This window comes from Alligator mississippiensis, chromosome 1 (genome assembly GCF_030867095.1).
Source record: "Alligator mississippiensis isolate rAllMis1 chromosome 1, rAllMis1, whole genome shotgun sequence".
Taxonomy (NCBI): domain Eukaryota; kingdom Metazoa; phylum Chordata; order Crocodylia; family Alligatoridae; genus Alligator; species Alligator mississippiensis.
In genome coordinates, this window is record NC_081824.1 from 103,450,315 (window position 1) to 103,462,716 (window position 12,402).

The following is a 12,402-nucleotide window of genomic DNA, read 5'->3' on the forward strand; positions in this document are numbered from 1 at the left end:
TTTGTTTTCATATGGTGTGTGTATGTGTGTCTGTTTGTTCATCTATCTATATATCTTTAGATATCTATCTATATCTCAGAACTGTGTTTGTTTTGTATGTACACATTGTTATGTGCTTTTACTGGCAGGGTTGAAGAACATTGTTTTGCAGCTGGAATTGAAAATAAGGACATCTGTGATTGTCACTCTTAAGGGGCTGGAAAAGGCTTTGTCACAATTTGTCTTCAAATTTCAATCTGACATTATAAACATGTACACAAGAGATTTCAATGCGGCTAACAAACAGCAGTAAAAGTTGTAGCCACGCACTGCTTTCTGCTGGGTAGCTGCTTGTTTCATACTACAAGGAAATACAATATCCTAGGTCTTCCTTTCCAAACTTCTTCAGGGCTTTCTGTGTGATATAATGGCCCACACAAACATTAATGGGAATGTCACTGCATTTAGCACATAAAATTGGTTCCATTTAGGGCCCAACCATGAGCACTGGAAAAAATACAGAGATGTCAAGAGAAAGCAAACAAAGCAATATTTATTTAATGAAAATAAACACACTTGGAAAATAGTAGGGCTGGAGGGATACTCTTGGTGTAAGCCACTTCCCCATGACATATAGAATCCATAAATAATTTAAGTTTGAGACTACTGACCTTTCCCTGGATATCAAAGAGCAAGTTTTGGCACGTGGCTTTTTGAAAACCTGAAATGTCAGCTACTAAACAATAATTTGTCTCAACCTTAGCTACAGAGATGCTGTCACTCCACTGCAATAGCTCATTCAAATCCCACAGCTCCTCATGGGAGTGAGAAGTGGGACCAGTGTGACAACTACCAGTTCTATTTGCACTGGCTCACTGGGAGAATGCATTTCATTCTGAGAACTTACTATAGCAAACAGGAATACTAAGGTAAAAAGTACATATTGGTGACCCCAAGATGAAAGGAGAAACCCAGAACCGAGCACAGTGTTAGGAACCTACCACTGTGTTAGGAACATGTGCATGTGTCTATAACAATTCATACTTCTGGACTTAAAAAAAAAAAAAAAAAAGACCTTTGTGACCCATCTGCATAAACCATGTGACAAGGAGTAAAGTAACCACAGACATGACAAAATTCTCATGATATTGATGACAAAGGAATACAGATGACAGCGTGAAAGTACATCGTAATATTGCTAAATGTATCAAGGGAGAAGAAACAAAATATAACTGCATGGTTAGCTTTTGCATCATCATTTTGCTACCATTTAAAAAAAGATGACTGAAAAAACCAGCGCTTTGGAAACAAGATCCACTGGACTCATATGTGGTTCATGAACTGAATTAAGTAAAAAAAAAAGTCAATAAATCCTGCCATTCTGCAGGACTACTACAACTTGGATATGATTGTGAGTCTTTAAGTCATGTCAATAGATCACATGCAAAGTGATACAGTCAAAAAATATAAATCTTCAAATAATTACAGAAATACTGGAGAGAGGAGGAAGCATGTTTTATGATCTTGGTTTTTTCCTAATCTCTTCATCCCAATCAAAATCTAAAGTAGCATCATCTATATCTGCGATTGAGAAGAGAGACTTTCCTGCAACCACATTTTTATTACTGGCATTTCCCAATGCAAAACATTTCCTTTTGGTGCCAGTGCATTCAAAGGGGGTCTTCAAAGGCTGCCCTTGGCTTGATTTGCTGTGGCTGGTGACACTGGCTTCAGGTGGGTTTTCCAGTTTTGAGTCAAGGGATGATGCAAAGGAAAACGTGGCTAATTTTGCTAATGTGCTAGAGCATACTTTTTTTGTGCTGGGGCCACCAAATTTTTCCTCACTGACACTTTTCTCCTCTCCAGGTGGAGGTGACACAGCACAGGGTTGAACAGCAGAACATCCAGGTTCTTTGAACTCTCTTTGTAAAGCTTCACTCTGCCACTGCTCTAGTCTTTTATTATTAGTTAGTGTCTTCTCCAAATGACTTGTTCCTAATGTCACTGTTAGCTTTTTTTGGCATGTCTCAGAGAGGTAACATTCTTCCCCCAGTTGCTTTCCTTCAGTCACAATCTTGGAAAACCTGTGAGGCTTAAAACCAGCCTCCACTTCTGATGGAGGCAACTCTGCAGTGCTTTTATTTTCAGAAGAATGCAAAAATTTTGTCCTTGGTCTGAATGAAAATTTAGCCAGTTTAGCAACTGGAGGCCTTACATGGTCAGTGATCTCTGGAGTTGCTACCAGTGCTGTCTTCACTGCTTGGTCTTTATTTCTTTTTCTTGCTGAAGTTATCGGGCTTGTAGCTGAGACAGTCTCATTATTTCTTCCCTTTCCTACTGCACAGTCTGTAGTCACACTAACTGAAGGAACCACTGGATCACCTGTGGACTGTAAAGGTGATGGGAAAGGAAGGGCCTCTGTCTTAGGGTCCTGTGTACTTGTACAAAATTCACGAGATTTCTCTGCATGCACTCTCTGCCACTTCTTGGAGACCCGCTGTATAATCACTGAATCAGGTGCACTAGTATTTGCCAAGTCTGGATCTTCAACATTTGCCTCTGAAGAAAGATGCTTCTGTCCTTTTGCCCTCTTCCCAACAATGCCAGAAACTACATTCTGACCAAAAGAAACATCTTGGTCAATAGTTGCCAGGGACTGTCCCACCCTAGCTTCCTGGCTTGGTCTCGAACCATATTTTTCTTTAGAACAGGATCTGTCATTCAGTATTTTCAAAGTTAATTTATCTTGAGGTATCTTGGGGACTGGAGATTTCTGAACACTCTCTTCACCATCAGCGTTGCCATCTCCCAGGGTGTCAAACCAGGCCAAACTGCTGTCAGCATTGCTCTTGTTATGCTTACTCAGGTGTTTTGTACTTCTGTGATTACCAGATCCCTGGCTCATTGAGCATTCTGGATCAGGTCCTTGGTGTCCTTGGATCAAAGGAGATTGCTGTTCAGAGTTATTCTCTTGTCTATCTGAAAATTGATTTGGATGGGGCACTTGTTCTGACTCTCTGAAGGTATCATCTTTTAAAGATCCATGAGTAGTATTTTCACTTGTCTTTTGAGGTGGTGAACAGCATGAATTTGCATTCTGTAATCTGTGGGATGAGGAGAAAAAAATTTAGGGGTAAATTAGTTTTTTTTTTTTAATTTTCCCTCCTTTTTTGGCTTTAGTAGTATATGAGAATAAAGAAACTGCAAAAGATCCAGGCAGTATAAAAGAATGACAAAGTCCCAGACATAACATTGACTTTAATGACTGACTTCATTTTGTTTCCCCAACCGATTTCTAGACTAAGTAGGTCTTATTACTCAAAGTGAGGCCCATCTCACTGGGAATGCTATTCAGGGAGCAAGGTGCTATGTATTATAAGGGTGACAGGATTTGTTCTAAAATCATCACTCCAGCAAAACCTCTATGCACTTTGCTAAAACAAAAAGTAGACGGTACTGTAAAAATTTAGATTATTCTATTTGGTAACCCAGTTAAGAATTGGAATTAAAGTCATTTTTTTTTTCTGAAGGTACATATCAAGAAACTGTCTATTATGAGAGGGGAAGCCTTATGGATGGATGATCTACCAAACAAGATCATTAATATCCCTGTGACTCTTTTCAAAACAATAGGAGTTTTAAGTCTTGAGATTCCAGCCATATTTTGGTTTGGTTAATTATAGTCCATTGCCCACAGCTAAATCTACTGATTTCAGTAGGAGGCAGCATTTTTCGACACTTAATGCCTTAAAAACAGTGTTTCTATGCACTGTTAAATAACAGCCAGGTTCCATCCGAGAGATGACTTTTATTAGTGGGTGAAGTGATTCCTCTGCAAAATACGTAGCTAAGGCAGAAAATGCTGCATAAATACCAGACAAGGTTCCTTGGGTGAATTTGATATCTTTTATTAGACCAACCCAAATGGTTGGAGAATAGTTATTAAGCAAGCTTTCGGGTTCAAAAACCCTTCGGTCAGGCCTGACAAAGGGTTTTTGAACCTGAAAGCTTGCTTAATAACTATTCTCCAACCATTTGGGTTGGTCTAATAAAAGATATCAAATTCACCCAAGGAACCTTGTCTGCCTATATCCTTAGACCAACACGGCTACAACCTAAACCCCTGCATAAATACCAGGCACTTACTGGTGTTAGTTATTATTAGTAGTATAGCGCGTCTTCAAGATAGAAAGCATTAGCAAAGCAAAATGATACAGATCAACAAGAATGACAAAAGATTTACAGTAAACCTGACAAAGAAACTTTGAATTGGGAATGGGTTTAATTTTTAGGTTAGAAGATGGGGAAGACAGCATAGCAGTCTTCCAATACAGAAAAAGGCTGCTTGCTGTAAAGAGGATTCTGAGCAATTTTTCTTCACATCTACTGGGGGGAAAGAAAAAGAGAAACCAGCTGAATTTCCAGGAAAGATTTGGGCTGGCTTTTAGGAAAAACTAAACATAGTGGAGACTTTTTAAGAATAGGTTCAAAGAAATGCATCGCGGGTGGCCTACCTATATTTGATTCTGTCTCAATGCTGGAGATGGACCCGATGATTTGTTGAGGTCCCTTCTGACTCTGTGTTTCTATGGTTCTATATTATTTTCCTATTTTAAAACTGATTTGTTCTGTCTCTTGGAACTACCTCACTTTAATTGGCTTTTATCGTTCTATACTGATTTGGAATGTGCCTTACGCTTTGTTACAAACCTGAGCTGAAAACCTATTTTAAGAGAAAATTATATTTTCACAGCCACTTTTATTCCTTCACTCTTCTTTAATAGAGAGAGAAAAAAGAGAAATGTTAAGGGAAAAAAATCCCCAAGTGTGTACCGCTTATGGAGCATAATCTCAGTCCAGGAAGCAAAAGTTATTTTTTCTGTAGATTATGATTATTTCAGGCCAATTCTAGCTTCCTCCTCTCATTTTCAGTAAGTTAAAGAAAGTTCTCTCTGAATATGAGCAAGTGGAATTTCCAAAGATGATAGCAATGAGCTGAAAAATGCTGAACACTCAAAGGTCTAAAATGCTTTCAGTGGCAAAACAGTAAAAAACATAAGAAAAAATACACTTTAATCCAGCCTTAACACCTATTACCAGAAACAGAAGGATACCAACAAACCAGATATAACATAAGCTTTAAAAAAGAAAGGAAAGTATGCTGTACTTTAACAAACTGGCACCAAAAGGTTACACATAATCAAATATTCAGTACACAAGAGTGATTTTTTGGCCCTAGTGAACTGAGTTTAAATTTATCTAGACAGAGGAATGACGTGGGAGTGAGAAATCATTAATTTTTTTTCCAGCTCTCCATAAACTCCACCATCCCAGAATGAAAAATGGCCTTGTAATGATCTCAGAATGGTACTTTTAACAATCCCATGCTTTTTCATCTCTACTAAAGGCCGATTCTATTTTTAGGCTCCCTTAGTACAGTTACTGTCATCAAACAGTCCTTTTACTATACAGTATTGGATTCTTTTGTTAATCGTATATTGTAACCTGTCAAGTCTTTGGAATTCTTTATGCAGAAGATGCTGAAGTTCCAGTTTCTCCAAGATGAGTTCACATTGCATTCGATACTGCTCCATTGGGTTTTCTGGAAATGAGGTGTGCAATGCATTGATGCCTCCAAGAAGTGCACCTCCCTACACGGTGGAAAAGCAGACACAATTTAGTTATTCAGCATCAGATTTTAACAGCAAAGACAGTTTACACACAATCTTCCCCTATCTAGTTTAGGGCATGATATAGCAAATACCTACTGAGTAACTTTACTAACACAAGTAATTCCAAATGGGACTACTGATATATGAAAAATTATTCATGCAATTAGATTTTTCCATGATCCTTAGGGTGCTGGCAAATATTTCTTTAATGGCATGATGGGATATGATCCCCGATTCCTAACAACTGTGCCTCCTGCCAGTCCACACATGGAAAGCAGAAGTGCAGTTTTGGGGAATAGATCAGATCCCAACTGCATGACTGCAGCACAAAGAGCTCTGGGCATGGTTTTGCAAGTCCCTGGTGGAAGGAGTTGATCAACTCACCCGGCCTGGCAACTGCAAACCCAAGGACTCCTGCACAGAAGACTCTAGGATCAGGGAAGCTTCTCCCTGATCTTGGGATCCTAGAGTGCCTGGACGTCTGAAAACTGTGCATGTAGCCGAGGTGTGCATGTGGGTTCTCAACTTCTCAGAAAGGCTCCCCAGTCTTGGGCTCCTGGAACACCAGGACTTTCAAAAGCTGTAGGTGCAGCCCAGTGGGGCGTATGTGCAGCTTTGAAACTGCCACGAGGGCCAGTCAACCCAAGAAGTTGACTGCTTTGCTCTGCATTTCCCTGGGAGCTGTGGGGCAAGGGAGTCACTGTACCTAGTCACAGCAGCCCCAGGATTAATTGTGCCATAACTGTAATGTATGTCAGGTGCCTTAGTTTATTATTATTTAGATGCAAAGAGAAAATACAAAGATGATCTATTGACTTGAGGATATGGGTTATAAAAATGGACATTTAGAAAAGAAAAAACCCTCCTAGGCTAAATACAGATGTGGGATTTCACTTGGGACAAAGACTATTTAATCTGGACAAGCCTTTTATTCTGTCTCATTTTAAGTACCTGTGGAGTATCTGATATAACACTTTTCCCCCAGAACAATCAGGGTTAATTGGAGTTAATTGTCATTCAAACTACAAATGTAAGTGACTGTTGGCACCTATTTTGATGCAAGTCAAAACTAGGGACAGTCACAATGGGCATTTATACATGGGCTCTGAAATGGGAGGTGAGGAAGTTGGGGGGTGCTTTAGATTGGCTCTTGGAATACACACGCTCTTGGAGCCCTGAAAACTGGCGGCAGGGGCACTTTAACTAAAGCTCGAGCTTCAGTTAAAGCACCCCTGCCATTTTTCAGCGCAGGGATGATACTTGTGATGCTGGAGTCTTCTAGAATGTGGTAATTACCATGCTCCAGCAGACTCAGTTGATTTAATCTGCTCTGATGCACTGTAATTACAACACATCAGAACAGTCCTGCTGTGCGTGTATACACACCCAATGTCTGTTTTTATCCTTACTGCCCTGTAAAAACTCTGACCTGACAGTAACTTCTACAATAGAAGTAGGCAATTTTTTGGGCTGGAGGGCTACTTAACGAGTTTAGGTGAGCTGTTAGTCTGGAGTGGGGAGCAGATGCCAGTTGATCCCATATAGCTCGCCAGCTGTTGGGAGCCTGAGGACAGAGGGCTGCGCCATGCATCGCTCCGCTTTACTGCAGCTGCCGCCGGGCTGGGCTGTGCAGCATGCAGACTGCTCTACCCTCCCGCATTCAGGCTCAATCCCCCACAATTCGCCTGGCTTTCTGTTGTTGCTGTACAGTCCTGGCACTGTGGCCACCAGCAATGTGGGACAGGATGCAATACAGTGCACCGAATAGCCATCCCACCCACCCACTGCAATAAGCTGCTGCTGGAACATCACACCAGGAAAGTTGGGGGCAGATGCCGCAGGCTGAAACCCCCTCTCCATGTCCTCCCCCTGCCCCCGTGGCCAGCATGGACTGACCTCTTAGCAGCACCACTACAGCAGCGGCTCATTGTGGCAGGTGGGTGGGCTGGTATGACAGCCACTCAGCGTGCTGCATTACGCCCTGTCCCATGTGGGTCCTGCTGCCAGCAGCCACAGTGATAGGACTGCACAGCCGCAGCGCCAACAGGAAGCTGGGGTGTGCAGGAGGAAGGATGGATGTGGTGTGGTGGGGTGGAGGAGTCTGTGCGCTGTGCAGCCAGGCCTGGCTCCGGCTGTGGCAGAGCAGAGCTACACAGGGCACAGCCATCCCTCCTCAGGCTCCCAGCGGGAGCTAGTGGGCTGGATAGAATCAAATAGTGAGCCAGATACGGCCTCCATGGACGGTATTTTGCCCTCTCCTGTTCTGTAAGTGGGTGTGACCACCGTACCTAGTTTGCTTATCGAAGGACAGGAACACTGGTCAAACAGCTAAAATAGAGGAAAGTCTGGACTGGGTTTTAGGACTTTCTACATGAGGGAAAGTGATTTGTAAAACTGTTCCTGAATAATGATTCCGAAATAACTCTTACAATTGAGTTATTTGGGAGTAACTTCTCTATGTGGCCACCCTATTCAGGAAGACAAGCAATGGTATTGTAGAATACTGTGTTTATTTGACTCTAAGATGAGGTTCCTCCTCCCCCATTTAACATGGGGAAAATATAAAGGAATGTGCGCGTGTGTGTATATATACATGCACACACATACTGACTTTCTATTGTGCTTTCCATCTGAGGAGCAAAGTGGTTTAAATACATAAACTCATTAGTCTCACAAAAAATAAAAGACAATAAAATTTTGTTTTCCCTCATAATGATTACTGTTCAAAAAGTGAAGTAAGTATTCTAAAATAAATACATTATTCTAGTACACACACTCACATATACTTTGCTAGATGCACACACACAAACACAAGCATTATCCAAGACAAAAAACTATGCTAAGAAGGAGTTATGCCAGAGTGCAAGGTAGTGAAACTCTAAATAAAAAGCACTGCAGGAATAGCATAACTATCTATCTCAAAACCAAAGATGACAAACAAAGTTAATTAAAAAAATTAAGGATGCATTTAAAATTGATCCAAATAGGTTAGTGTTTCTCCAAAATTAAACTTTTCAAGGATGAGAAAGGATGGACTGGGAAAGCAAAAAGGAAAGAGGAAACATAAATGAAGAAAAAGGAAGAAAAGGTAAAAATGAAGAACAGCTCTAGAATTGCTCTTGGGTTGCCTCTGAGGGTTCCAGTATGGCTGCAGTGACAAAAAGCTACTTTTTAATTTCACATCACACAGAATCATAGGGGTCTGCAGAAATATAACCCACTTAAAGCAGAAGACTCACACTCTTACACCCCAAGGGAGTGTGAGAACCAGTGTGTTAAGGCATAGAAATATACAATTAAGGCACTACATAACCTTAAGTTTCCCTTGCAATGCTTAATTGTTCCAAATATTTTAAAGACTTTTTCATGTTTTCTACCCTTACATCATTACAGAGCAGGTAGTATAGAGTAACAGCTGAGAGTCAGGGATCTTTAGTTTCATTCCAGTTTTGGGTAGGACAGGAGGACACGCTAGGAGAGACAGTCTCTTTTGCTTAGTCCCTTCAAGTACGATCACTTCAACCTGTGCTTGACCCACGCTTGTCTTTACCCTTCCCATATCTTCTCTTCACCTGACCTGTCTCAATCATGACTCCCTCAGTTGGAATGTGCAGAGTGAACTAGGCAGGGATTGTAGGAAAAGAAAGTAGGGCCTTCAGGATTAGAAGCGTGAAATCCTGCCATGGAGAATCATATTTTAACTTGGTCTCTGCCACTGAGTTCGTTTGTGGTTTTCTAGCTGGTTACTAATTTTCCTCTCCGTCATCTTCTGTGTGGCTGCTTTTCAGGAGTGCTGAGCCCTCACAGCTGCTACTGAAATCAATGGGAGATATGGTTGAATACAGAAAGCCCTAGATAATGCTAAGTACTATGAAAAATCAGGTTCAAGGCTTCTTAAATTGGGCACTTAATTAGTGGGTATTTTTTACCTTATTCTTTCTGTGCCTCAGCTCCAGATTGCAAATGGGGATAATATCACTCACCAACCTCAAAGAGGATTGTGAAGATAAATTAATTACATTTATCTGAAGCACTTGGATACTATATTGATGAATGTCATGAGAAAATTAATAATTTGGCTTTAGAACAGGGTTTGAGTACCGTGAAGTAAATAAGGCCTGAGGCTAAACATTAAACAAGAAAGCAAAATAATGAATAGTTGCTCAGTAACTGAGTGCTGTCCAACCTGTGCAATGCATGAAGCCAAGGTCCTATGGGAAGACGTAATGCCTAATAATGTAATTACAGATTGTATCCAAGTGCACATGCACAAGGGGAAAAAAATCAAAGCTGCTCAGGCAATGTTAACTCTGGCACCTCCTAATTTTTTACTTTGCAACTGTAATAATGTTCTTTTAAATGTAGTGTGTGTGCGTGTGTGTGTGTGTGCGCACACACATGTCCACATGTGTTTGTGTATTTAAGGTAGTTAACTACCTGTTAATTTTCAACCCCGGTTCCGGTATTCAAGTCTCCAGGCTGTGTGGTTTTCTGAAATACCATATGGAAGATGGGGAAAGCAGTTTATCCAGCTGCCAAAAGGCCAGCCCACATGCTCAACACTTCTGATTAGCACTTAGCTCTTTGCTTGATACAAGGCTAAGTAGAGCAGTACAGGCTCTTGACCAGTGGATAGAGGGGCTCAGAGAAATTAGCGAACAAAGTTAGAGATCAATAACAATATTGCATGTTTGCATTCTCTCTGGGCAGGAAATTTGAGTGCAACATAGTATATTAATTTGACTCTCCATTATGTAAAGAAAAAAAGAGGAATTCAAAATTACCTTCTAGCCCCAAAACTGTGCATAAATTTTTAACCATACTGATTTAAAACAACTGCCCTGTCAAATTCTGTTTACTTATACTCTGTCTCCCAAGGTTCCCCTGCAATGTCATTTGGATATATTTTTCTTCTTCACCTTTTATCTAAACTTTGGTGCAGTATTGCTATATGCTGTTAAAAAGCTGCTCTGTTCTAAATCAGTGATGACTGAATTATAGCAGGATAGCAGGATTCATTATAGTGAATCTTTCTTCACTCTACAGCATTACATCTTGTAGTTCTTATTGAGACAAAACTCCATGTGCAAGTACTTTCTGGTAGATATTCAAAAGCAGGAATGGCAGTTAGTCTCCTAGTTCTCTCTGAAAGTCATAGACACCTGACAGTGATTTGTGCCTTTGAATGTCAACGCCTGTGAGCTTTGTCTGTGGGCTTTCTTGCATGGGATGCTTGCCATGTGCTTTATTTACACTGTAGTAAGTTACTGTGCTGTATTAAAAGTTAGAACTTGTGCTAAGTAGCTGCACAGTCATGATTCCTACACTCTCTAACTGTAACGTGCAACAGTGTGGGACTGCACTGGAGGTGGCTCAAGCCTCTGGTGGTGCCAAAGCTGGGACCAACAAACAGCTGATCTCAGCCCATGTACTGCACCAGTCTTGAATTTACTCCAATGTGGTGCAGAGGCAAGGACCAACAATCAGCTGATTTTTGGTCCCAGCCAGGCACTGCACCAGAGCTAACTGTCAGTCTTGGCCCTGGCACTGTACTCAAGCCAATTCAAGACTCCAGTGTAGTGACAGGGCTGGGACTGACAACCAGCAAGCTGTGCTGGTATTATTTCTGTGGAGCAACTGGAAGATAACTGAACATGTGTTGCTTAATACAATCTTCCCCAAAAAGGAGTCTGATATGATCACACTTAGCACATATTTTACTGCTTGAATGCAAGGACACTCAGGTTTAAGTGCAGCTAACACATCCTTAGTGTAATCTGCATGCCTTACGTAAGGACAGCAGTATACAGGCCACTTTTGCAAAAGGCTTTTCTGGTCTTCTGGTTGAAAGGGGTTATAAATTATAATGTATTTTATGACTATATGTATGTCAAACTATAGAGAAACACAGGAAATGCTTCACTGTATTAGGTAGATTTGTACCTTATAGACTAGCCAAAACATGGTATATGCATCTGTGTATACATACTTTAGTTAGTCTGTAAGATTCAAATCTACTCTGCCTTCTGCTTGACTTCTGACTAACATGGCTAACTATATCTCTTGCTATATTGGACCAGTGTCTGTCTAGTACAGTAGTCTATCTTTGATGTAGCCACTACTGCAAGCTTCAGAAGGTGAAATTGGAAGCTCATAACAGACAAACTGGGATAACTGACTTATAGAAGATGTTTCTACCTAAGTCTAGTTAGTGACTGGCTTATGCCCTGAACCATAAGGATTCACATCCCTTCAAGAATCTCTATGTACTCTATCAACAAGCATTCTTATTGTCCATATATCTTTTATCTACCAAATTGTTGGCATCAGATATATCTTTTGGTAATGTGTTCTAGAGATTAGTTATGTATATGTATATACATGTGTCATTTTTATATGTATATAACTGGGTCATTTTTTGATTTTAGGTCTGTTGCCTTTATTTTTCAAATTAATGTTCCCGTATTTAAATAAAGGAGCCTTAGTGCAAAAGAGAGCCAGGCCCTCTAAATCATTTCACTGTCCTTGCATGCAGAAATGCTACATAATGTATATGGACAAATGTTAGGCATCATTTTCATTGCCTGGATTTTGTTTTTATGTTGTTACCTTTCAGATTGTTTTGTTTGTGTTTTTAGACAGTACTGGATAATGTGAATCTTATAGTCTCTCTAAATGTGCATGTAAAAAGCGTGATGGGATCTAATGTACAATTCATACAATTGCACCTCCTGCCATGCCACATGTGCAT

At 40.6% G+C, this 12,402-nt stretch overlaps 1 protein-coding gene across 2 annotated transcripts in view; it reads right to left on the minus strand.

Moving 5' to 3' along the window:
* Window positions 1-506: 506 nt before the first annotated feature.
* MCM9 (minichromosome maintenance 9 homologous recombination repair factor) overlaps window positions 507-12,402 on the minus strand; it is a 74,368-nt gene continuing 62,472 nt past the window's right edge. For both annotated transcript variants that reach the window (XM_019479600.2, XM_019479599.2), the window contains 2 exons: window positions 5,485-5,630; window positions 507-3,083 (listed from right to left, as the gene is read on the minus strand). In XM_019479600.2, coding sequence (XP_019335145.1) covers window positions 1,496-3,083; window positions 5,485-5,630 — 1,734 coding nt within the window. In that variant the 3' untranslated portion in view covers window positions 507-1,495. The remainder of the gene's footprint in view (window positions 3,084-5,484; window positions 5,631-12,402) is intronic.